Source organism: Strigops habroptila, chromosome 2 (genome assembly GCF_004027225.2).
Source record: "Strigops habroptila isolate Jane chromosome 2, bStrHab1.2.pri, whole genome shotgun sequence".
Lineage (NCBI taxonomy): Eukaryota > Metazoa > Chordata > Aves > Psittaciformes > Psittacidae > Strigops > Strigops habroptila.
The window spans coordinates 108,886,928-108,913,802 of NC_044278.2; the positions used below are offsets into that span (position 1 = coordinate 108,886,928).

General features: G+C 35.9%; 1 protein-coding gene across 5 annotated transcripts in view; it reads right to left on the bottom strand.

The window, feature by feature from the left end:
• Nucleotides 1-26,875, bottom strand: part of DYNC2H1 (dynein cytoplasmic 2 heavy chain 1) — a 156,057-nt gene that overhangs the window by 107,119 nt on the left and 22,063 nt on the right. For 3 of the 5 annotated variants that reach the window (XM_030475679.1, XM_030475680.1, XM_030475676.1), the window contains 27 exons: nucleotides 26,037-26,169; nucleotides 25,829-25,946; nucleotides 25,545-25,657; nucleotides 25,334-25,453; nucleotides 23,156-23,306; nucleotides 21,427-21,629; nucleotides 20,750-20,932; nucleotides 20,362-20,544; nucleotides 19,980-20,203; nucleotides 19,090-19,205; nucleotides 17,838-18,037; nucleotides 16,914-17,178; nucleotides 16,376-16,583; nucleotides 15,863-15,992; nucleotides 14,859-15,014; nucleotides 13,590-13,849; nucleotides 12,695-12,941; nucleotides 11,796-11,947; nucleotides 11,120-11,264; nucleotides 9,923-10,025; nucleotides 8,271-8,438; nucleotides 8,012-8,136; nucleotides 6,650-6,898; nucleotides 5,744-5,852; nucleotides 4,627-4,740; nucleotides 3,658-3,800; nucleotides 758-839 (listed from right to left, as the gene is read on the bottom strand). In XM_030475679.1, coding sequence (XP_030331539.1) covers nucleotides 758-839; nucleotides 3,658-3,800; nucleotides 4,627-4,740; nucleotides 5,744-5,852; nucleotides 6,650-6,898; nucleotides 8,012-8,136; nucleotides 8,271-8,438; nucleotides 9,923-10,025; nucleotides 11,120-11,264; nucleotides 11,796-11,947; nucleotides 12,695-12,941; nucleotides 13,590-13,849; nucleotides 14,859-15,014; nucleotides 15,863-15,992; nucleotides 16,376-16,583; nucleotides 16,914-17,178; nucleotides 17,838-18,037; nucleotides 19,090-19,205; nucleotides 19,980-20,203; nucleotides 20,362-20,544; nucleotides 20,750-20,932; nucleotides 21,427-21,629; nucleotides 23,156-23,306; nucleotides 25,334-25,453; nucleotides 25,545-25,657; nucleotides 25,829-25,946; nucleotides 26,037-26,169 — 4,400 coding nt within the window. The remainder of the gene's footprint in view (nucleotides 1-757; nucleotides 840-3,657; nucleotides 3,801-4,626; nucleotides 4,741-5,743; nucleotides 5,853-6,649; nucleotides 6,899-8,011; nucleotides 8,137-8,270; nucleotides 8,439-9,922; nucleotides 10,026-11,119; nucleotides 11,265-11,795; nucleotides 11,948-12,694; nucleotides 12,942-13,589; nucleotides 13,850-14,858; nucleotides 15,015-15,862; nucleotides 15,993-16,375; nucleotides 16,584-16,913; nucleotides 17,179-17,837; nucleotides 18,038-19,089; nucleotides 19,206-19,979; nucleotides 20,204-20,361; nucleotides 20,545-20,749; nucleotides 20,933-21,426; nucleotides 21,630-23,155; nucleotides 23,307-25,333; nucleotides 25,454-25,544; nucleotides 25,658-25,828; nucleotides 25,947-26,036; nucleotides 26,170-26,875) is intronic. The other 2 variants (XM_030475678.1, XM_030475677.1) reach the window with 2 other exon arrangements.

Here is a 26,875-nt window from a genome sequence, read left to right on the forward strand (position 1 = left end):
AGTACTGAGGCATAGGTTAAGTACCTCGATATAGAATAGAGATGAATGGTAGCATGACCGCAAAATCCTAAGCTTGGCCATTATTCCTAAGGGTTGGAATGCCTATTATAAAGCTGTACAGAACAAGAAACCCTCAGTGAACCACTCCCCATTTCATACTCTGTTGGCTCCATGACTTCTAAGTGGTAGTTAAGAGTAATGCTTTATGAAAAGTGGCTAAAAGTACTATGCAAATGAGTGCTGGTACTGGTCTCCTAGATCACTGTATGACACTGTATTTTAAAAATGTTTAAATTTTAAGTTTTAAATTTTAGCTATTATAAAACCAAATTATTCTGAAAAAGGGCATTATTTACAAGAAATTAGTTACTGGAGATAAAGAATTATTAAAGTAAAATAATCAGGTCTAGGACAAGAATAATGAAAACATGCACAACTCAAATTATCAGATTCTGAGGTTGTAAAATAACATTCACATGGAAGGAAGACACAGAACAAAACAAAACAAGATGAGGCTTAATCAGTTTATAAAAATGAGTATATGCAGCAATTGCTTGTGACAGAAGAGACTGGTTTAGTCAGCCAGGATGTATGCTCTAGACCAACGTTGCTCAAAATGCCTGCCATGTGAACAACACTGAAGTCTATAAATATGCTGCCTAAACCAGACTCAAAGTATCTATGCTATTGTCTATGCCCAACACAAGCGTGATAAGCGTTTCAATAATAATAACTAGTGGGTCCACCTAAATATTACCGGAGTGTTTTTTCTTAAGTTCCTTATGTGCTTTTCCAGTCTTTTCTTGTTCATCTGCATCATTCAGAAGCATTTCAGGTATCTAAAAAAAATGAGCACGATTTTTTTTTGTATGAAAATCATGAAGAACGAAAATTTGAGTTAAAATTAAAAAAACCAAACCTTTAATCCAGTTTCTTATTTGAAAAGACTGAATATGATAACTTTATTCAGAATAAGGTATTTACTGAATATATATATAGCATTAAAAAGATTAGTTCTGTCTTTCCCTGTCACTGATAATTTCCTATTCTCTCCAGCAAAAGGAGCTTTTGCTGGTTGTAAGAAAAAGCAACTTGATTCTCAGAGGACTCTTACAATAACCCAAATGCCAAAGATGTAAAAAGATACACAACTCAATGTGAAATCAGCCAGTCTGAAGTACAACTGTTGTGGATACAACACTGGAATTAAACAATATCCAAGTCTAAGTCTTTGAAGACTTTTTCATGTTCTACGAGTGGGCTTACCTTGATTTATTATCAACTATACAATATACAGTAGTAAAAATAAACAAAGTATTTCCAAAGGTTCTGGCATATGACTAAATGATAAGACTCCAGTTAAAAAAAAAAAAAAATCTCAACTGAAGTGAAAGTGAAAATACCCTGAAAAATATTTTTTTTTTACCTGTGGATAGAGCTGGTCCAAATATTTTTGCCAAATGAACTTTTAGTACAACCTGCTGTTCAAACTGAGGCACAATGGCAAGTGGAGGAGCCCCAGTAACCCTGGCAGAAAAGGACACGTGTCACCAGCTCTCATGGCTCTCACGAGAGTGACCAACCCCCTGGTCCAGGTGTGAAACCCATCCCAGATGTGAATGGCAGAGGCCAGATCACCTAACAGACTAGACTGAAGGGATTACTGCATAGAAATCTTGGGACACATTATGGAATGCAATGGAAGACCATTTCAGATTGCACAAGACTTACTATGGGCTGGTGAAGCACCTGCAGAAGTTGGCTGCCAGAGGTACTAGAAGGTCCAGGCCAATTGCCTGAAAGACTGTAGAGCCTGGGAGTCAAATGAGACCCAACTGCATGTGTCTCTGTGTGTCCATGTATGTGTATGTGCCTGTGCAGGATGCAATCAGGAGATCCTAGATCCAAGGCCAGCTACCAGAGAGACTGGATGTCTAAGCCCAGTTACTGGAAAGATCCATTGTGTGTGTGTATGCAGTGAGGCAGTATGTGAACAGCTGGAGTGGGTTTGTGGCCTCAGGAGTTTGTACATGCAGATGCCAGCAAGTGGGGAGACCAGGGCATCCAGAGGCAATTACTGGGGGGTCTGTGTGTCTGTGCCCAGCTAGTAGGGAAATTCACATTCTGCACATGTACACATTTCCCCCTATGGACCTTCACTGTGATCACTCATAGCAGGGAACAGGATAATGCCAATAGCACTGTTTGTGTTTGTGCTGAGGGTTTCTGTTTGTGTTGTTCTGTGGGGCCAATTAAATGTATACATGTGCTGTATATGTGTGCCTATGTCTGTGCCTACTAGGAATACATGCTCGGCTTCACCACTGGTGCAAGCTGGGGCTGTGAAACTATGGCAGCCTCTATCAGGATATTGAATTTGGCAACCTTAAACATATATAAGCAATATATATCTCACACTTACACTGTGACCATCCTGAAATAAGCAGATTTTGATCTTAAAAAGAACACACGGACTCTGTTCCATCAAGCAAAACATTTAACAAAGATTGAAGAATAACACGAGGTTTACAGTGCAATCTTAGATCTAGAGCAGCTCATATACACACTACAAACCTATTTTCTAAGTAGGTGTCAAGCACCCTAGTAACAGCAGATATCATCAACATAGCTGGTGTGGTGGGTTGACCCTGGCTGAATACCAGGTGCCCACCAAAGCTGCTCCATCACTGCCTCCTCAGCTGGATAGGGGAGAAAACACAACTGAATACTCGTGGGTCGAGACAATGTCAGGGAGAGATCACTCACTAATTACCATCATGGGCCAAATACACTCAATGTGGGAAAATTAGTTTAATTTATTACCAATCAAATCAGATTAGGATAATGAAAAATAAAAACTAAATCTTAAAATACCTTCCCCCCACCCCTCCCTTCTTCCCAAGCTCAACTTTACTCCCAAATTCTCTACCTCCTCCTCCTGCAGCAGCATAGGGGATGGGGAATGGGGGTTGAGGTCAGTTTCTGCTGCTCCTTCTTCCTCAGGGAGGACACCTCACACTCCTACCCTGTTCCAGTGAGGGGTCCCTCCCACAGGCTGCGGCTCTTTACAAACTGCTCCAGCATGGGTCCTTTCCACTGGATGCAGTCCTTCAGAAACAGCTCTCCAGTTGCAGTTGCTGGTTTTCCCCTCTTCTTACCTATGTTATCCCAGAGGTGCTACCACCGTCACTGATGGGCTTAGCCTTGGCCAGCAATGGGTCCATCTTGGAACTAGCTGGATTTGGCTCTATCAGACATGGGGGAAACTTCTGGCAGCTTCTCACAGAAGCCACCCCTGTAGTCCCCCACTACGAAAACCTTGCCATGCAAACCCAATACAGTTGGCTTTAACATTTCGCTTGCAGTCTATTTGTATTTTGTTCTTAAATGCCATGTTTGATCAGAGTCATAGCATTTTGTTCAAGTCAGCCCACAGAGAGAACAGAAATTAATGTTACTGGTAAAATAACAATGCCAATAGTTCTTAACTGTTCTGCAAAATTTTCTGTCTTTGTAGTACTGCACACATGGATTAAATGAGCACAGTGACAATTATTCCTTCACAACTTCAAATATTTTGATCTTATTCACCAAAGCTCAGTTATTTTCAGAGATACTAATTTAAACAAGTCACAGGTTTTCATTAATGCAATTTACCTTTTTCATACTGTTTTCTGACCAGGTTTCCATCCACAAAACCTGACATTTCTTGTACAGTGCTGGATTACTTTCACAGTTTATTGTGAAATTTAAATTGGTAGAATCCATGATCAAGACAACATGCAGGTTTTGTTGGATCCCTAGGAAAAGACAACATATTAAATATTTAGTAGATAATCTGACTATATGATGGTAGACTTATTGCAAATACAACATAAATTACTGTCTTCCAAATACTTATCACAAGATAATTTCTGAAACAAAAAGATTCCACACTAGGTCAGGAATGTTTCTAAACAGTACTTAAACAAATTGATTTACTATCATGGGTTCTCATTATGTATGTTACAGTGTATATATTTTTTTTTTAATTTAGAAGAGCTGCTAGTACGTAAATAGATACCACTAGTATAGACCAATAGAACCAAGAAGTAGTTCCAAGGCCTTTGAGTATGACTGCCAGCATCTGTATTCTTTCAGTCACATTCTTCTATTTATTTGTAAACTATTTAATCTTCTTGTTGGCCCAAGGAAGAAACACAAATAATTAAGAAACCTAGCTGTAAACTTGCTTATGATTACTCAGATGCCAAAGTATTCGCAGGTATAATTGAAAAATAGAAGAAAACTCTGTAACTAGATATATAAGCTAAATAAACCAGAAATCGATGGGGACAAGAGCTTTCTTCCTTCTAATTACTTTCAACAGCAGATTTCATAGCAGTTTTGCAGAACTTTCATGGATACAAAATCCAAAAGACACACAGATTAAAAAATGAATTTCAAGCTGAGAGTTCTGTGCCCCCAAACATCACACTGTAATCATTATTCCTGCCTGGTTTTTAACAAGAACCTGAAAGGTAAAAATGCACACAAAACAAGGACTGCATTAGAAATTATTTGCCCATTATTATACCACTTTTGTAACTTCATAATAAATTAAAACTTATAATTCTGTTCACATACGGTATGTGAAATAGTTGAAAATTGGTCCTGTAAATCCATCCTGTGAAGCTTGATCCTTCAGAGGAGATAGCAATGGTTCCAATTCTTCTATTTTATATAGCCCAGGAACTTCTCCTATTTCAAGAATGAATTTAAAACGTCAGATCAAATACACTATAATTCTTCAAATTCCTTTGAAGGATTCCCTTGAATCATCTGTATAAAGAATGTGAATATGGCATTATTCACCTCCATACTTTCATGAGTGTCATCCCACGTACTCCAACATTCTTTTCATGATATCATGAAAACAACAAACCAAATTATAGTACTTCCATTTAACTTAAAGACCTTACTTTGTTTATACTATCTGGAATATACTTACAAAACTCATTCCAAACCACCTAAAGACAGTGATCCAATACAACATAAAAAACAAATCAAACAAGACTTTGTCAGAAAACAGAAACATGAGAGAGAGTATTTATCCAGGTTCTCAGACAGAGGTTTAGCACTGGATGATGAGAATCTGATATTGTAAAAAAAAAACTTGGATTTGAACCTAGGAGACAGGAAAATCTGCTGCTTTTATCAATGAGCTCTTAAACTTCTGCAGTTCCAAAAAACTTTTGGTAAGAGTGCTTCAATGATCCCCCTGATCAAGGAACAAAGCTAGATAACCAAGTCACTTTTGTTATTTGTTACTGTTACTTATAATCTCACTACTTTCAGAAAATTAGACTTTGCTGGTGTTCATTTAAGTAAAGGACTCAGTCTATACAATCTAGTAAAATACTGGAACACCTCTCAATTTTGAATTTTATTAGAAAAGGGAAGCTGTAGAGTAGAATATATTATCATTTTGTGGTTACACTATTATAAAGAACTCCTTTGAATTAAGTTACTTTATTGCGACTTTGAGGAATTGAAAGCACACACACTGTAGGGTAGTTTAAAGGATAGCTAAGTGAACTGAAAATCAGTTTCTCAGGTACAAGCATTCTAGCTAAAACAATGTATAAAGCTAAGTAAGACTTCCGCTATGGACGTAAAGTTAGAAAGCATCATCTAAGCCTGCCTCAATGACCTAAATCTGTGTGGTAAAAGTAGAATCACAATCTTTTTGGACTTGTCTCACCTGAAGACAATAAACTGTTGACCATCTCAAGGAAAGTGGAATGAACAAACTGATAGTCTTCAAGCAGCAATACCACCTGCTTTCCTTCAATGCCTGCAAGCTCCATCACCTAGAAGCAAGAAAAACATTTAAAACTCAGTATATTGAGTATATGTATTGTTTGTAAGAGAATTATAATCTTTCCTTGATTATATATTACATACATATTTTCTCCATGGCATCTACACTGATATATATTTACAGAAGATTACTAGGTGATTCAGTTATAAGAGATATGAGACATAAATAACATTCTACCTAAATGAATAGCATGGTAATGAAAAAAATAGTTAAACCAGACTCTTTCACAGAACATATTTATGTTCCAGATGTGACTCAATTATAGAGTTGTATCGCTTTTTTGTGGGGGTTTAGCTTTAGATTTTTCTTTAGCACTGCTGAAGGTACTGGGAAACTCCTGATTCAGGGTTTGCATTTGTTTTGAAATAATATGTTCAATTTCATCAATCACTAAAATTTTACTTGATTCAGCTACTATCCTGTTAACTGGCAGGCCATAGTAGAGACAGAGAATAAAAATATATACAAATATGAAAATACATATATGAAAAAACCCTTTCCAATATTCACATAAACTTAGAATTTATGAAGTTCACAACACTCATAAAAACACCTCTGGTATTCAAAACAGTCGAGTTTCAGGTAATTACTATAAAGAACAACATACTAATCCTGACACTGAGAACTTCTAAAAATCTACTTGCTTCATTTAGACTGCTGACATTTTGCTTTTCTTAAAATATCTCTTCACACAACACTTTTGTGTCCTTCAAAATTCCCATGTTGTTGTTTTTATTTTAATACACACCTACAACACTATAAAATGGAAACCACTGAGTGACTTACATATTTAAGATCATTTTTGAACTGCTTCAGTTCATAGCCTCTGGAAATTTTGGGAGAAATCAGAACAGCTCCATGCATATGACTAACTAAAGAGGTAACTGTTCGACGACCTACACCACTCCGTCCTGCCAAAAGTAGTGATCCTCCAGGAAAACTTAGCACTCTGTCCACTTTAGACATATAACTGAGGACTTCATGGAACAGTAAGATCTCTATCTCTTTTTTGTCTCGCCCATAATGAATAACACCCTATTAAAAAATAGAAAAAAAGAAATGCATTCACTAATAATAATTAGAAGCAGTGAGGTATGAAAGCATCCAACATTTAAAAGTTCAGAAAAGAAGGGCTTGAAAGTTTAACAGAACACACTAGTATTCATTACAAATAAATTATTTATGTGACAGAATTTAGATACCCTGCCTAGCCTTTACCAGTAATGAACACATCACATTACCCTCAGCACCAGGATACCCTAGGAGTCTTTGATATATTGAAATAGAAATCTACCACTGAATTAATTATAACTAAATAGTGGATCAGAACAAAGTCTGAGTTGTGTCTCTGACTACAGATTAATTAATACATAACTTAAAAGAGTGTTTTAGATAGCTAATTGCTGCATAATTGCAGATTATGGAATCTCCTAGTGAAACACACTTTATAACAGATTCTAAAATTAAATGCTAACCTTGTTATACTTAATAAAACCTCATCTTTGAAGCCCAACATAATTGCGTAGTCAGAAAAAAAGAGACTCATTACTGAGGCTACTGAACTTCACCATTTTCCATGCAGTCTATTGATCACAAGTTGGCAATTAAGGAGAGGGAGCAGTTTCCCATCTACAAGAGCAGTTCATCAAACACTGCTAATAAGGGGAGATGATATCAAAGCTCTCATCCTGAAAATCAGCCAGCCTAGCAGAGTTGACACATTCGCATTTCCTCATCGAGCTCAGTTTTTTTACATTACAAATCTTCAAACAATCCATTTGTATTTCTTCAAATCAAAATTACTTTAGCAAATTACAAATTCAGAAAGTAAATATTTAATAAAACCCTTTGGTTCTTGAACAATACACAAATACATATGCACATCAATGTTGTGCATCAAACCACTGCAAATCACCAGCAACTGCGACTGATGCCCTTTCATTAAAATAACCTTGCTACATGATACTTCCTACTGCTTGCCACATAACATCACAAACCTTCCCTCACTTGACCAAGTGCAAAAGATGATCCCTCAAACAAGCAGCAGACCCCACCCTAAACCTGGCTGTTACATGCTACTTCCTGCAAAAAATATCTAGAATAATTGCTGTGAATCCTTGCTGTGTACATTCTTTAATCTTGCCTCACTTTTTGAATAATATCTTTCAGGTCTGTTGAGTTTAGTTTGCCAAGTGGCATCCCATGTGGTGGTAGTGCCTGTCCTGGTGTGATGAATGCCTCCTGACAAGCTCCCCAGGTTACATAGAAGGTATCTGTGAAAATCAAATGAAACATTTGAAAGGTTAGGTGCTCAGCTCATATGCTATTTGACTTGATCAGACTGATTTGATTATGCAGTTCCTAAACAAATATTTCAAGTTCGTGTAGTATGCCTCAAATGGTTTACCTGACATATTGTCCAGAACATCTGAGCCCCAATCACCTTGAAACATTTTCATCAAAACATTATCAAAGATATGAAGTCCTTTCATGTCAACAAGTTTGTCACGGAACAAACGATGTGCTTCGTAAGCAACGATTTCCAACACATAGTCTGCAGTTTGTATTGATGATCCTTCAAAATTTAAGGAGAGATTTAAATTTAAATATTTATAATAAATTTTACATTTCTCAAATTTCACGTTTTAAAATATGAGACTGAAAAAGAGAAAATGAAATTACATACCAGCAGGAGAGCATCAGTGAGGAAGGAATAAGAGGAAAAGTAAACATTATTGGTTTTTTAATAATATCTTTATGGATCGTTACAAAATAAAATGCAACATATTCTATTAAAACAAGTGCTCCAGTTCACTGCTAGAATTCTAATGAAAATGAACAAGGTGTTGCACACAAAGTAAAAATTAAAAGACAAAATTCCAGGTAATCAAAACAAGAAAAGCCAGAAGAGAAGAGGGGAAGAGAAAGACTGATAACAAATACTAAAATATAACAAATACCAGTAACAGTCTGTATTACAAAACGCCATTAGAAAATGCAAAGCTGCAATATTCTTCAAAAAAGTAAGAAGGAAGGTGAGATGAGTAAATGACATGCCACATTGTTCATCACTGAAAAAGTGTGTGTATATGCCACCCTCAGATACAGCAATGGAGTCCTTAAATGGGCTGTGATTACTCATGCATTGATCGTCAGTGTAGCTTTTCTGACCTTGTTCAAGCTACGTTTATACCACCCTATGACCCAAGAGCACGCACAACATTCTTATCACTTTTATACTCTTTAAGCAGCCCTCGGTGTAGCCCTTTAATTAATGTAGAATCTAAAACACAGTAAGGTGTAATTGCTCATGATCTAGTAATAATAGCAATTTAAAAGACAAAAACAAGACTAGAAAGAAGCCTATTTGGAAAAGCATGCAAAATTAAATACCTTTAAAAATTTCATAATTTCCAAAGTTAAGAAGAACTTCCAGACTGGACTGTAATTTTCAAGCATTCCCAAATTGTGAAAATATTTGGGCTCTTCTATAGATATTTGTAAACTTTTACATCAATGAGATAGTTTTCTAGAAGTTTCTGTATCTTTAAGGGTGGTTATAGTCTTCTTTTTTTGTTAAGCAGGTCATAAATGATGTGTATTAGTTGTAGTTCCATAGTCACCTCACCACGTTTATACAATCAGGTATAAAAAGACAAACATGAGAGGCAAGTTTCTGGGAATCCAGAAGACAGACATGCTGAAAAAAACCCCAATACAATCCCCCAAAAAAACCCAGAAAAAAATGGTGGGGAGTAGAGGGTACATTTTAAGTTCTCATTGTAGAGAATGCAGTCCCACCTTACTAACTTCCCTTAACTTACAAATAGCTCCCACACATATTTTAAAGGATCATTGGAGCTTTTAAACTTGTTTACTACATGTTATGGAATGAAATGTTTGGCATTTTTTCCCTCTACTGAGTAACAGACAGTTGACAGTTTAAGAAGAGTACCATAGGTGAACAAGCTGCATGTGGAGTCAACAGTAAGACTGACGTCAATAATAATTCAGGCTATTAGAACTGCTTTACCAATGAAAACCAAATAAGTGACTTACCACCTGCTAAATCATATCTGAATAAACCAAGAACCCACTGAGTAAGAATACATGGTGTAAAAAGGTAGTGACTGTGATCATCAACTGTGAATTTCGCTCGTACCTAAAAAGAGAAGTTAAGAGAGGGAAAAAAATGATGTTTCAAAATATAAAGCACTTAGAAATGTAGCTTTATTTTTTTCTAAAATGCAAGATAAATTCGTTTTCTATTTGGTCTATGTATTTATTTTATTAATGAACTCTTTATTTAGTTTCTTTGGAAAGTGCAGAGATGAATTATTTAAATCTTGTTTTCTGACCACAAAAGATTTTCTCATAATTAGAACATTTCTTCTGTACCATTTTCGATGCAAACAACTGCACATGTCATCTAGGACAGTCAGCGCAGTATTAGACAAAACACACCTTTTTTTTTTTTTTTTTTTTTTGAGAAATGCCAAATGTAAAATGGAAAGGAAATATGAAAGTGTAATAAAAGAATACCTAAAACAGTAACAGTCACTACAAAACACTTTATAGTAATACTAACTTTTCCCCAAGAGAGAATATTTGAATTTACAACTATATCTTTAATTCAGAGAATAACTGCATCTGTTATTTGGTCCTAGTTTGATGAGATTTAAACTTAAATTTCTTAGAATACATTGATGGTATCGCATGAAACTCCTGGTAACTGGTGCATGCTGGCCAGTGACTATAGCCACATTCCAGGAGGAGAAAACGAACCTGTGTGTCTAAACACCTATTTTTAACAGTGTAAAATTTTAATAGGTAGTCCCTGATGTGTACAAAGGACTGCACTCTCATATCTCTCTTCTCTATTCGTAACAACAAACCATAACATCTGAACACTTAACAATCTTTGAAGTATATTGTCTCCCCATCCATTAAGTAGTTAAACACTATTATCCACATTTTATAGATCAGGAACTGAAAGCATAGATGGGTGAAGATGCTTGCCAAAATCATACAACAAATCTGTTAGAAAGCAGGAGCACTTACTCAGTTTGCCTCTAATACCTAGGATTCACTGCAAATAAGTAGCTTTAAAATTGATAGGAACATATGAAAAAGATACAAACTTGGATTTTAATAACGACAAACCTTTTTATTCTCTTGTTAATAACAAATGCCAATTTTTTTTTTAAATTCTGAATTCTCCATCTCCTTGAAAAAAAAGAAATCAAATTTCCATACCTGTTCATATACTTGAACCATAAATCCTGCTAGCTGATGTATTTTTGGCAAAGAACCCCAAACACGGTGATTCTTTAGGTTTTTCTGTAGTACAGGTTCCAAGTAGGCACTATAAATAGCTTGCAGTTGGTCTCTTTCTGGATAGCTGCAAAGGAAAAAAAAAAAAGTAATCATTACGCACCATCGTTGTTAATTTTTTTATTAAAAAGATTCAAGTTATAAACAATTGCTGAGAAATTTTCATGACTAGCATCTCCATCTAGCAGCTAAGTAAAATTACGGTTTTATTGCAATGGGCCACCCTCAGAAATCTTCTAAATACATCTGTAAATGTGTTCAAACTTAAAAACAATCAGACCAACTTCTTTTCAATTTCTCTAATTTTGTAAGCAAAACACCACCTTAATCTAAGGTTGCTTAAAGCAGTTTACTGAAAGCAAAAACATTCAACAGGAAACATATTTCAAACACTTCACTATTAGCAGTTAGCTATAGATTGCTCTATAGCTGGTTTCTAGTTCCAAAAGGCATCAAACAGCACTAAAAAAAATCCCAAACTGTTAGAAAAGATGAAAGCGTAGAACAGCCACATCTTCATAAAGACTAAATTGAGCAGGGGCTGTACAGACAGAAGCTGAATCTGAGTTCTGAGTCAAAGTAATTTTCACATACTTACTCAATTGCACAGAGACGAACAATAGAAGTAAATCTGGGGGTAAGTTTATGTCTTCCTGATGTTCCTCCAGCACACATGGAAGCCACAATTTGTATGTTTTCTAAACCAACCCATTCCAGATTTTCATCATAAAATCCTTGATATGTAAGAACCTTTAATAATTAAATAAATATTTCATAAAAAGAAAGCCACTAGAGTATCATACAAAACCAAAAAACATAAAAAGAAATCATGAGCAGCATACCATTACTACTATTTTCTTAATTGCCAGAAGTATACTACTCCCCCCAGTTTGCTATCAGCTGCATACCTGCTAAGGGTACACTCTGCTCCACCATCCCAACCATTAATGAAGCTGTTAAACAGGTACTGGCTTCCAACTAGTCTTTGTACTAATGATCACCACCCTCCAGGCCCGGATGTGCAGCCAGTTTTCAATCCATCTCACTATCTGCTTATCCAGCCTGTACATCAACAGCTTTTCTGTGAGGATCTTTTGGGAGACAGCATCCACAGCCTCAAGTGAAGTCCAGGTAGGCTATATCCACTGCCCTCTGCTTGACTACCAGGTTCATCATTTCATTATAGAAGTTTATCAAGTTGGTCAAGCATGAATTGCCCTTGGTGAATCCATGCTGACTACTCCTGATGATTTTCTTGTCATTCATATGCCTACTGCATTATAACTGATTGAGGCAAGCACCATGTATATAAGCCAAATAAAAATGTATCTTATTTCTTGCTGACACCTACATATTCTATCAAAGTACAAACAAAACTAAAGTCAATACAGATGCAGGCTGTTAACTCTGAAAATAATCAATATAGGTATTTACTACATACACTAAACTATTTCCAGTATACTTAAGTCTCTATAAATGACAGACAGAAGTGTTCACCTGCTGTAGAAAAGCCACAAGAGTGCTTGTTCCCCATTTATCAGGTTTGGGTAGATTGATATCTTTTAAGTACAAAACAAGCCTTTCACAGTCCTTTGGTCTGTATACTCGCCCAGTATTTGTACTGATTACAATGCAAGTTTGAATTAATTTTTGTAGAAGATGTTGAGAAGTAGTTTGTGCACTGCAGTGAATGGTGGCAACCTGAGTGGATCGGAGTTGAGAAAATGCATAATGAAGCAGCATCCTAAAAAAGCAAATGTGTACATACATATAAGCATAAGTAATACAGGAATGCATTAAAATACTGTGTATCCAAAGATATTGTATAGTTTTTTAATTAAAATGCATATAATAAATACTACATTAATGTAACAAGCGATTAACGAGGTTTGCTGAATTAATCATTCTTGACTTAGTATTTTCCATTCAAGAAATACAATAAAAGTGTAGTATACAGCTACACAAAACAAATACCACCCAGCCTAAATATCTTGTAGTGACCCAACCCATCTAAATAAGGAACCTAAGACAGGCAACTGGATGAGCTAAATTCAGTTGCCCACACACAGGTATCTAGTGCCTCTTGAGATAAGACCAGATACCTCATGTGCCTTTCAGCTGTTGCTCCAGGACAGCACAGGTTTCCCAAAGGTCCTATTTCATATCTATAGGCCTCATTCAGATGTCTTAGATGCATAAAGGCAGCCTGAGCTTTCCCTATAGATCTGCCTAAGAATTTACCTATTTGCCCCTATAAAAGGCTGTTTCACCAGTAGCCTAAACAAGCGATATTCTAGCAGAAAGTTGTATGATAAAACCATTATAACAAAATATACAAACTTTGTCAAATAGCTAGAAGTGTATTTTGCTTAAAATAGGAAATACTTTTTACCCCTTTCCACATCCTTCAGGACCCACAAGAAGAAATGGCTGCTTATTGTTAAAGTCTAGCCAGGGTCTAAAGTAATCTAAACCTCTCTGCATGTCAGGGATTTGGATGACAGGAAGTGTTTGGAGATTACTGAAGTCATCAGCTGTTAGATTTTCAGGTTTTTTCAGCTGATACTGCATTAGCTGTCCAGTGTCAGCATCATAGTATGCGTCCAGGGGCTTCCTCGGATCTGGCGGAGATTCTTGTGCCCAGCTGAAGATCTTAAAAAAAATAAAAATAAAGCTTCCATTAAATCCATAGTCCTAATGACAAGATCTACAGTTTCAAGCTAATCAAAGAATGTTCAAAGAATACTGTAAAATCAAATGTTCAATTCTTCAATTTGATAGTTTTAAGGCTGCCTTTGAAAATACAATCATGTTATGCACATGCTTTATGATTAAGTCCTTAACTAAACAGTAATATATCATTCTTCCAGATACTTTTTCATAATATGAACAACAAATAAACTATATTTAGCAAAGCTTTATGTAACCTTTTTTCATATTAGGCAACATACTTAGTAATAATCATAAGAACGAGGTAACTCCTTCACAGGATGCGTCAATAGCTAGTTCCAGAAGCTGAGTCTAAACCGTTACCATCTGCCCTGTATATACGTTGTAGCTCCAGGCTGTCTTTTGGAAGGAACTATTTCCTTCTCTCCAACACAAAGTGCAAGTGTGATTGTGGAGATAAGTATCTCCAGGGACAGGCTTCTATAGACAGTATGGACCAGTATACCCACATAGTTTTCCAACTCTATGCCCTACTCCTTGTGGCCCCAAGTATCTACACAAAGACAGAACCATATGCCAGTGCATACAATATATAACCTCAAAATAATGATGTAAGAACACCTCCTTGGTGAGGTGCAACAAAGCCCTCACATTCTGAACAGAAAAAAACCCTCACAAAATAAAATCTGTATTAACATACACAATACATATACGCCCACACAGTCTGATATAGTGGGTCCTTGCATAAAACAGCATGGACAGAGACCATTCTGCATCTCTTGTGGCAGCACCACAAGATTGCTACTGGACTGGATGCACTTAGCAGCGTATCAGGGACATCTGAAACATTCTATAGGCAACACAGATTGCAAACAAGTTAGAGCACAGCCAGCCTACTATTGCAAATTTGTATTGTTAGAAGACAGAAAATCACTATTCCTACTACATATACTGAGAAATTTTTAATAAACAGGCTGAAAAATATTGTTACCTCTTTTGCAAATTCTTGTCGTGATTTCGTGTTGAGATTGCCACCAAGACCACGCAACAAGTTAATAATAAATTGTCCACGATCAGAGCACCCATGAAGATGAGACAGTCCATTCATCACAGTTCCAACTAAACTTGTTTCTACTACAGAGTCATTCTGTAAATTGCAAGTTGTAGTAGATTTGAATATATTCCAAAAAACAAATGTGATGTATTGCTAGCAGGCTATTAGTCACTGCTCATTGACACTGCCACAAATGATGAAAGATCTCAACACTGCTGTTCTAGAAAATTCACTTGAAATTAAATTATTTATAAGCATTGATTTGGAAGTCTTAATATCTGACTACATACTGATGTAATTTAGGATAAGCAATCAGAACTTTCCTTGCAGATTTTGAGAATCTATCTGAAATCACCATAACCGTATAATGGAAAACTCTCTCTTGAATGGATCTTTTATGGATTTTGCTCTATAACACCTAAGGAGATTTGCAGCCTCAGGATCAATGTTCTGTTTTTCCTCTGCATACACATGAAAATAGTTTAAAAGTCTAAAAATCTTCATGGGTGAAAAAAACAAGAGGGGAAATAAAACTAAAGCCATAACAGGAACATATATTTTCCACAAGAGGAGGTAATGGCAGGTCTCACAAACACTAGCTTACCGGCCACAGCAGGGGATTTCTCCTAAATAATGTCTTGTGCAACATAAGCTACTTGTTCAATGAATACGCAGCTCCTTTAGGAAAAGGGGAAGCAGAGAAGCATCTAGAATCCCTAAGAAAATCTAGCATATGCAGAACAATTATCTTGATATATATTCCAGAATCAAAGAGTCCAGATAATGTATTAATCTTATTAAGAAAACAGCTACCAAAATAACACTGAGGTTTTTTTACTTAAAATTTAAAAATGAACATGAATGATCTCTTTAGTGTTAAACTAGAAAAATGGATCATCCTTAAGAGAAGCTGAAATTTGATAAAGTATTCAGGTACTAACCTTTTTCACAACCCAGTTTAAAGCCTTTTCAAAATAGTCCCCAATCCAATTTTCAAGGTTATATCTACATTCTTCAGGCTGACTTCTTAGCCAAGACTTTATCAAAGAATTAAGATCTGTATCTTCATCACTAAGTCCAAACAAAACAAAATGAGATTCAGTTAAATACAAGGCATCCACATCTCCACACAGACAGGTTCAAAGGAACAAGAAAATTCCAGGAAAAGTACAGGGAAATGCCATAACAAGAATTTCTAAACAACATTCAAGGTCTCTAAGGGTCACACACAAACAAAGAATCACCATATCTCTTTCAAAAAATATGACATATATTAGCCAAAAGTTTATAACATGACAGCACACCTAAAAGCAAAACCTAAAGCAAACTTCCCCAGTGATTTGGTTCATAAATGTAAGGAAGTAATTAAATTGTTCCAACCACTTTAGACTATCTTTCAAGAAAAGCAAGTATATTTACTTACTTTAAAAGTATGCAATACTCCTGTGTCTTACCTCAGAAAGATCATTCCCATTCGAGATATTGTAGCAGGAGAGGCACAGCTAAGATCATGAGTTTCAAATATAAAGTTGACATTTGAGCCAAATTGAATTCTTTCTCCACTGGGCATAGTCAACAATCTGTTGTCATCCAAAACGGAATTCAAAGATTCAATCCATTCAGGATCAATATCACCATCACAAATTATCCATGAAGTAATGTCTATTAACAGCACAAAAACAAAATATCAAACCCAAGAAAAACACTTAAAGAATAATGCCTCTTGCTATTTTAACATTAGTTTGTGTTCTTCCTTCATTGTAACTTAAACATAAGCTCTATGAACAGATTCCTTACATGCTTTACCTTCTGCTATTTTTGCTTTCTTACCACAAAATTTACAAAGTATATATCAGCATTCTGACTAAGATTGTCACCAAAAGTTTTTCTTGCCTTATGCTATCCACAAATAATAACACATAAAAATGTATCTGAAAATAAACAATTTCAGTCGTTTAGGCATAAATATGTATAACTCCCTCACAAACATACCTCGGGCTTCTCGTACGACTTGTCGAGCACTATTTGTAAGCACGCCATCAGACCATTCTCTGGTATCCATGTCAATATGGCCTAGCAACTGATGTCGAGGCATAGCTTTGGGATTCATAGTGTACTGTTTTACTACTTTGCCAGTTTTACCAAGGGCTGCCTTTAACATCCGCCAAAGTGTTGATTTACCTCCTCCACTTGGACCTACAATAACTACACCCATTCTTTGACGTAGCTGTTCATATAATTCCAAAGCCTTCTTGATCTAGATAATAACAGAGATAATGGCTATTATTTAGCTTTACAACTTCAAAATCATTCTTTTTAATGTTTTCCAAATAACCTTGCATGCAGTCACTTTGTTTCTAGAATTTTATTTTTTGAAACAATAGATATTTGCAGAAGTAATTAAAATTATGATACTAAAGAATATCAAGAAACATATTTTGCATGTTAGAAGCATTTCACTAAGTTGCTAATATAAAAATATCAGCCTTCTTTGGGCATATTTTACCAAGAAATTAATGAACCTTTAGTCACAAAACTTCATCCAACCCTACAATACATAAACATAGACGAGACACAGAACTGCTTGATAAACCAAACGTCCACTTATTTAATTCTTTCACTGTCCAAAACATTCATTCACATTTGTACCTGGCTTGAATGAAACTGTGTCATACGTTCACATCTTAATTTACCTTGCACTATTTTTCTTTTAATTATGCAACTGATATACCATATTTCAAACACACAGATCTATATTTTCATACACATGTAATTAGAATCAAACTACCAGTTACTCACCTTTTTAGAAAATATTTCTTTCAAAAGTAAACAGAAATTAATTGAATGTAATATTAATCAATTATAACTCAGAATAACACATTTTTTTGTTGTTTTATTGCTGTAGTTAATGTTTACCTGGGTGCTTATAATTTCCAAGTTTGCTTCTTCAAAGACTTGTTGTAAAGCTGTAGTTAACTCTGCATACTCCACATCTTTAAAGTCAATGCCAGGAAATACATCTTTAACCAGTGCATCAAAACGTGAGCAGTCTGCAAATGTAAGCTTTGACATGGTATTAAGCCGCAGAGCTTGAACCACAATGTGACTTTCATTAACTGGAAATAAAAGCAAAGAAGCCAGATGAGTTTAAGCTGTTTGTTGGGTTTTTCCCCTAGGAATGTATCAGAGCTTGAGCTCACACTGCTAAGACACTGAAGGTGGAATCACAGTGCAGACTACATTCTAGTTCATGTACCACTCTACTTGGAAGTTAGAGGAGTGCCTTATTGTAAGTTTCATTTATGCTCACAAACCCGTCCTATGCAGATATGAGAGGATTATGATGCTGGCTAGATAGTACATAATAGTTTAATGATTAAAGTGGGACTAAGAGTAGCAGTACAAGATAGCTTACCTGTTAAAGTACTCATGACAGAAATTAAGGACCTGGATTCCAGACCTTACTCTGCCAGAGGCGGTTTGAAGTCACATCTCTGAAGTGTGTCCTAATTAACTATGAATATTTACAACTAAACACTCTTCACAACTCCTCTAGAATCTGAACTACCATGGAAATATAAGTGTTTTGGGACCAGAACAAAAACAACCACAAGAAAGCTTTATTCTGCCAGAAAAGTTAGGATTCTCATGATGGGGAAAGCCACAGGGCTCTGATCTCTGTTTTTTCTCTTTTTTAATCAAATTGCCTTCTCATGTAAAACACATACACTTTCAGAGAGCAGGACTAGGAACCACAGGTGAAAACTATCCTGTGTTTCTGCCCTTCTAAATGCAATCTAATGCCACGTAACAATTTTAGCAAACCTCAAATGGAATCAAAATGGTCTGATGACTGATGAACACTGATGGCATCAGAGGATCAACCTTCCTGTCTAATCCAAAGTGAAAACAAGAGCCTTTGAGAACCACTCAAAATCTTCCCAGAATAAAGTCCTATATCTATGTTCTTATAAGAGCTCCATCTAGAATATGACAACAGTCTTTTGTGATCTCCTAATGGAGGACTTTCGCAGATATTTTTTTATTTTTTAAATTACCTCCAGATCCAAGCCATGGCTTCTCAAAACTCCAGTGAACAAGAAACCTGTAGTGAATGATACCTGTACAATATTCCAAGTAATCAAAAGTTTGGTATGGTCAACCTTACTTTCTTTTTTTGCTTCACTTCTCTTCAGCTGATGAAGAAGACTGCCACAGCCTCTCAAAACAGTCTTCAATGCTCGTAAACCCCAATCATAGTGCTGCTGTGGTGTCAGAAGCTCCCTAAATTTAAAAAACAGCAATAATGTAACAATCTTTAGGTGACAGCATCTGAAATTTTTATTTGGCAAATGAATATGCTCATTATATAGCTCTGGGCAAAAGAGAGACTGATGAGTATTTGTAGTGCTATCTGAAATGCATTTTAGAGATATAAGCAACAACACTGAAATTTTCAGAGAGAGCAATGTAATTACATTACTAATGTATTTATAATTGTCCCTCACAGAATTATTTAAAACCTCTGAACTTTGTTCTAATATACATACTTTTAACCAAACAGTCACTTGCATTTCAACAACCTCAAGAGTCTAAATTCAACACAATGCTTGTGAGCATTCATATGTGTGCATAATAGGGGAACAGTACTTTGCCATCTTGAGATTATAACTGCTTTCCAAATATTTTCACACCTGAACATCTCAATATATTGCAAGACTTTTATTTTGTAAATTAAATTAATACCTACAGAGATTTACCATTCAGATTTAAGAGTTGTATTGATTGTAAAATTTTTGATGACTCCAAACCTGTGGTTTTATGCCTAGTTTTATTTCTGACACATAGCTTTCTGTAATATCCAAGTCATAAAATATTACAGAAAATTAACAGAAAGTATGTGTAGATTGTATCCCTACAGTCACGCTTGGGCATAGTCTAAATGGAGAAGAGACATGATGATAGTAAGAGAAGCACAAAGATCAATGCTAAGACAAAAGCAGGAGGGAAGAGAATTAGAAAGGTAACACAACTTGGGGTGAGGGGAGGGGAGCTTACCTTGCTAGATTAAAAATAGACACTAATTTTCTACCGAGTATTTTAGCATCCTTAAAGCCTTCTGAATACAAAATCACTTCTGCAATGAGTTCATTGTCTGGATGAGTCATAGCAACTGGCCTGAAAAGTTGTTTGAGGTTGTCAGGCAGTTTTTGTCTTCCTCCATAACCTTTTCCAGCAGGATTCAGAGTGATAAAAATTCCAGAATTATGATCCACTTCAACCTAGCATTAGAAGTGCATTGTAATAGTATATTGCCATATGAAACAGTATTGAGCAAGGTTGGGTGGACTATGTTTAGTTACAGTAGACACTTTTTAAGTTTAACCCAGTTGTTCATAGACTATTTTTATAAGAAAAAAATAAGTAAGTTTTGCTGTACCTTTTTGCCAAGCATCTCACATACAGGACTATGTTTCTTCAATGCATGTTGGATTGTCTGAATCTGCATGGATACTGCAGACAGTACAGCTTCCTCAAGTCTGTTGAATTCATCAAAACAGCCCCAGGCACCACATTTCACTAAGCCCACAAATATGCGCCCCATCGACTTCACATCAATGCCCTTAAAATTAAAAATACTACTATCAAAATTCAAACAACAAGAAGACACCGAAAGACTGTTTTCCCAGCTGTTACAAAAAATGTAGTTGGAAAGGTCACAAATATCTAATGGAATCTGACAAATTATCAAACGTATTTCTAGAATATTCCTTTATGAATTATAGGCATAGATATCTGTTTCCTAAATTATGCATAACCATATTCACCTCATCACAATTGAAGACTAATACTTGTCTTCCAAGAAGTCCACCCAAAGCCTTTACTGATTCTGTCTTTCCAGTTCCAGCTGGACCATAGGGATTTCCTCCAAGGCCCATCTTCATAGCCTGAGTAAGAGTTAGGTAACACTTATCTGTCAAAGGTGTATAAACAAGTTTAGGGGAATTACCCTGCAGAAACAAACAAATTATATTAATTGGTAAATAGAAATTATTGATGATGCAATTTAATTTTATTCACAATTCATTAATTTGAAAATGTAACACAATGCTTGAGATTACCAGCTCATTAAGTACATGATTTTGTTTACAGTTATGAAGTTTTCTTGATTTTATATCAAATATCAAATTGTGGAATTTTTTTTAGAATTACAGAAGAAGGGTCAACACAGATGAAACTGCACTCTGATATATAGAAGTAGCAAGCTTACTAGAAAATATTTATATGATAATGCAGCTGTTTTCCATATAAAGCAGCTTACATTTACCCCACCAATATCAAGAATGAAAATGATTACAGTATCTTTTAATATCTTCTACGAAAGAGCATGCTAAGGACACAACAAAGTCAAAAAAGATAGCAACAGTTGGGAGGTAACCAGCAGCATATGTGAAAGTGTTTGACACATACAAAAGCCACCAGGAAAATATTAAAAATACCACACCTGATATTCATAAGTATATTGGAGTTCAGCATCTACCATCTGAACATAACATTTTTGGTCTTTCATATAAAATCTCAGCTGCTTCTTCCAAGCCCAATTTTCAACACTGTGAACTTGAGCTTGATTCAGCTGCTTCACCACATCAATGTTATGAATGATATCAAGAATCAGAGCTTTCAGCTTGAGCTCAAGGATTCCTGATTCTGCAAATAACCACACACAAACACACAAAAAAAATCACCACAGTGTAGTAAGGAAGATACACATTACCCAGCCTCAAATTCATTCTGCTGCTTTCTACTACCAGCAAATTTTATTCAGATCTCGTTTCAATTATATACAGAAATATTATCTATTACCTAAAGTAAGCAGCATAAAATGAGATCCTGACAGAGAATGTGAATCATAATGTAACTTCAGTCATTTAGAAGTGATTCTGTCTGCCTCTACACTTAATAGAGAGAGATAGAGGCTTTTCTGGAAAGCAGTTTATTCCAGGAGTGTTTACAGCTATGTCCACTTCACTAATCAGTGTGGCACAAATCTGTTAATTCATCTGCTGCTGATCTGAAAACCATACTACGCACAAACTGGCAATTTTACTAAGACTAATTAGGATGATGCGGATCAATGTTCGTTAGCAGATTGGGTGCATTAAGTGTACTCTGAGAACATACTGTTTAATTCAGTTTCATTTGGAAGAAGTCCAGTTTGTGTTCTCCTATACCATTCCATGATGGGAATTAAATGAAGTAAGTGGGGATAATCAGGCAACTCACTTCAAACTCACGCCTATTATCCAAACTAAAAAGTTACTTTAATTGTATTATACAACAGGCGGAATGAATGCTCTTCTATAACTGATGACATTTCTCCATTGGCTATAGCAAGAGTGCAGAAAGGGAGCTTAGGTAAATAACCACACTTACAGACTGCTGAAAGTAGGTGATATGAATCCTATACCTAGTTAATACATCAGATGTATAGCTGTTTACTGTATGAACTGTTAACAAATGTGGTGGGAGATTATCAGCTACATGTCAAATTGAGTCGTCTTATACATATAAGGTATGCAGTCATCAAAGAGCACAGAGCCACCTCACCTAACCTACACTATAGAATTTTACATCTGAGGTAGTCATTTAAAGTCCCCTCTGGTCAAAAGAGAGGAATAAGCATTCAAAGGCATAATTATTCTAACCCATTTGCACTGTATAAGATTCAGAACAAACATGCCTTGAGATTAAGTAGTTTATTGGTATTCCTACAGAGGTATGCAAAAATTATTAGTTCAGATGTAGAGGTATACATCTAAGACAGAAAAAGAGCATCACCTACACAGCGATACAGAATATATTGGCATGACATTAAGTACTGTTTTTTGGCTAGTTCCCATGAAACATAACATTACAGCAAAGTTCAGTAGGCGAAGACAAATTATCAGTAAATATATAAACCAAAAAATATGTATTTAAAAAATAATTAAAAGGAGTTTTCACATATAAATGCTTCAAGGTAAGTTTTAATCTAAATAAAAAAACATTGTCATCCTGTAACATTAAATATACAAATCTTGGGAGTTATAAGTGGGTAACTTTATGTAACTTAACTTTATGAACTCAAACTGAGATAGATTTATATAATTTCCTGCTTAAGAAAACAGAATGTCAAATACTATAAAACTACATAGTCATTATGAATAATTACACATTAACAATCATTTTTATACCTGTACTCCCAGTATCTTCTATACCATTATCAATGCTAGTATAATGTTCCAGTTTAGCCATGAGTTCTAATTCTAATTGTTGCAGACTATGGTCTTTGATAGCACTTTCAACATCTTCAGTGAACTGAATTTGCTCTGCCAAGGAAAGAATCTTTGGGAAAAAAGTTCAGATTACATTTTAGAAATACAGAAGACATTAAAAAAAAAAAAAAAAAAGTTAAGTTTTAAAATTAATTTGTAATTGCTTATTATGTTTGATATTTAAAGTATTTTACTGTATTATTTTTTAAAAAGCCACATATTTGCTATGCTTTTAAGAACATAGATTGACGGCTTAAAACCTGACAAAATTTAGCGAAAACCTGCAATGTGATCCAATACAGTAAGTCCCTTATCTGTTCTACAGCATGTGCTAGCAACACATCTTTTCCCATTAAATGATATGTCAGATGGAAACCTAAACCTGTTGAATACGGGCTCAGCATGCCTACAATACGGTAGTTGCATAGAATCACAGAATGATTTGGGTTGGAAGGGATCTTAAAGATCATCTAGTTCCAAACCCCCTACCATAGGGAGCAGACACCTTTCACTTGAACAATTTGATCTAGTGGAGGGGAGTGATAGACAGGATCATGGAGCAAAGGGCATGGGGTGGTGTGATAGGAAGGGATAAAAGAAAAAACCAACAAAATCAGGCTTAAGCAGGATCACCCCAACCCTGCACTTGCAGCTCAGCAAGGAAGTGCCTACGAGGAGTAAAAATCCCTTAAACCCTCTCCAGATACTCAACATGCTGGAGCACCTCTCTAAAGTGCCTGTACACTAATTCATGCAGTATGGGGAATAAATATAATGAATTAGAGATCTGTGTGCAGGGCTATGATCTTGTTGGGATCATGGAGATGTGGTGGGGTGGCTCCCATGGCTGGAGTGTTGCAACGGAGGGATACAGGCTCATTAGGAAGGATAGGCAGGGAAGACAAGGAGGGGGAGTTGCCCCTTACATAAGGGAATAGCTGGAGTGCATGGAGCTCTGCCTGGGAATGGATGAGGAGTCAGCTGAGAGTTTACAGGTTAAAGAGGACAGGTCAAGGTGATATTATAGTGGGTGTCTGCTACAGGCCACCTGACTAGGAAGAATAAGTGGATGAGCAGCCTCACATTCACAGGCCCTGGACCTCATAGGGGACTTCCACCAACCCAATATGTGCTGGAGGGGCAACATAGGACATAAGCAACCCACGAGATTCCTGGAGTACATGGATGACAACTTCCTCTTCCAAGAGATAAAGGAGCTAGTGAGGACAGGTGCTTTACTGGACACAGCCCAGTGAAAGGCCACAAAGATGATTTAGAGACTGAAGCATCTCTCCTATGAGGAAAGGCTGAGAGAACTGAGACTGTTCAGCCTGCAGAAAAGAAGTCTCAGGGCAGAATCTTATCAATGTCTATAAGTACCTGAAGAGAGGGTACAAAGATGGAGCCAGGCTCTTTTCAGAGGTGCCCAGTGACTGGAAGAAGTAATGGGCACAAACTAAAACACAGAAAGCTCTGTTTGAACATTAGAAAATACTTCTTTACTGTCACAGTGACTGAGCACTGGCACAGGCTGCCCAGGGAGGTAGTAAAGTCTCCATTCCTAGAGACCTTCAAAAGCTGTCTGGACATGGTCCTGGCTGAGCAGGGGTCTTGGACCAGAAGACCTCTAGAGGTTCCTTCCCACCACAACCATTCTGTGATTCTGTGTGATTCTCTGTGCTACTAGCCAAAATTGCACAAAAGAATTTCCTGTTCATGACTATTTCTGCTTATACAGCTAAGCTTTAGAAACAATATTTTAACCAGCTTCAGAAAGGGCTTTTTTATGTTACTAAGTCTTAGCAGCCCTGAAGGTAACATTGACTACCAACTAAGATCAAGGTTTACATCAAATTTAATAAATAGATGGATGTTAGATCAGGTGCCATGACAAAGACTTGAGTATTTCAAATGTTTACAAAAGAATTATAAGAAAACATATTTTTAAGAAGTCCTCCATACTATAAATGAATTAAATGGATTTGTTCGTGGTTAGTTTCTTCCAAGCCCATATTTATACTTCTTTATAAGCCTACAAAAAATAACTTATTTGGTAAATCTAAGACCACACAGTGGCATTACTGTATCAACTGCTACCTGGGAAGGAAAGAGCGATGGATCAATTGAACCTTGTGATTTTTTTCCAGCTTCAACACAGTCAATTAACATTTTTTTCAGGGTCTCCTTCATCTCTAAAGCCAAACTGTTTAGCCACACCTAACAAAGAAAAGAAAAAACCTCAAAAGTTACATTACAAAATAGTTTCTCAAAGCTACTCGGACTATAGTTGGATAGGATTTTTTCTTACCTCCACATCATTTGACAGAAGAACTTTATTTCTAAGTGGCACAGTTTCTCCTTCTACAGACTTCATGGCAACTATGTATTTAAATTCTTCATCAAAGGTCACACTATTAATGCCTGTTAATCAGAAAACAGCACCAAAGTTACATATTGTTACAAGTCAAACATTAAGTGCTCAGTGTCTAGTGATGGCAGGAGAGAAAAAAAAAAGTCTGCAACAGATTATTTAGCTTTGAAGAACCTTATTTCTAAATAATAACATTTTACAAATGAAGATTAATCTATTACCAGCAAAAAGTTTCTTTAGATGAGACTGGATAACCAGTGGATTCGTGGGCTGTCCTAAAATTTCTAGTAAGTCATCATCTCCAACGAAATAGAATCTTGGAAATGCTGTGCGCTTTTCCTATATAAACACAAAATAAATCAGATTTGTTGATTTAAATTCAAACTTACTGACTTTCTTTACAGAAAATTATATTAATGTCAGCTGTACCTCCAAAAACTCATTCAAAGATCTCTGACATCTCTGAAGCTGGTCAAGTATGGTGATTAAGGTGTTTCTTATTCCTGTCTGGGCATTCAGTGATGTTATCCTGTTGTCACTCTTGATATCTGACATAATGGATCTTGACAGAAAGAAAATTGAGTAATTCATAAAACAACCATTACAATCTGAATACGATATACAAGTAGTTATGCAAATAAAAATTAAAGCACAGGTAATTCATTTAAATATCTGACACATAACGTTCAGATTTCAGTAGTAATGATGAAATATTTCAGAATTTACATCAACGTCTCCCCAATGTAATTTAATAACAACCATTTCTCGCTACCCAAAACCAAGGAAATTCAAGTCTTGACTTTTATTTCCTTCTAAGAGGTCATTTTAACTCAAATTAAGACAGATAATCATCCATATATTTCTACATTTCTAACATCTCCCTTTTTATATCTCCTTGACTTGTTTGGAAAAAAATAAACCATCTGTTTCTCTCAAAAGTCCATCTGTGTACTTTCTTTATGAACAAAGTGTTTGTCTTCAACAAGAAATGATTCCAAAAGAAAACAATTACATCACCTCTGCTTCTGTTGAAAGACTGATCTTGTGTTTGCCTGCCTTGTTCGTGATCTTCGACATTTCATGTGATTTCATACTTCAAATGTACCCGATTAAATGAAACCTACGTTAACACCTATATGTGTCACTGCCACACACCCATATGTACTGAATTCCTGTTACTGACATACATATTACAATTGTTCTGTATTTTTTCACCATGAAGAATGTTCTAGCCAACTCGTGTCAAAGATACTAAAAAAATAAGTCTC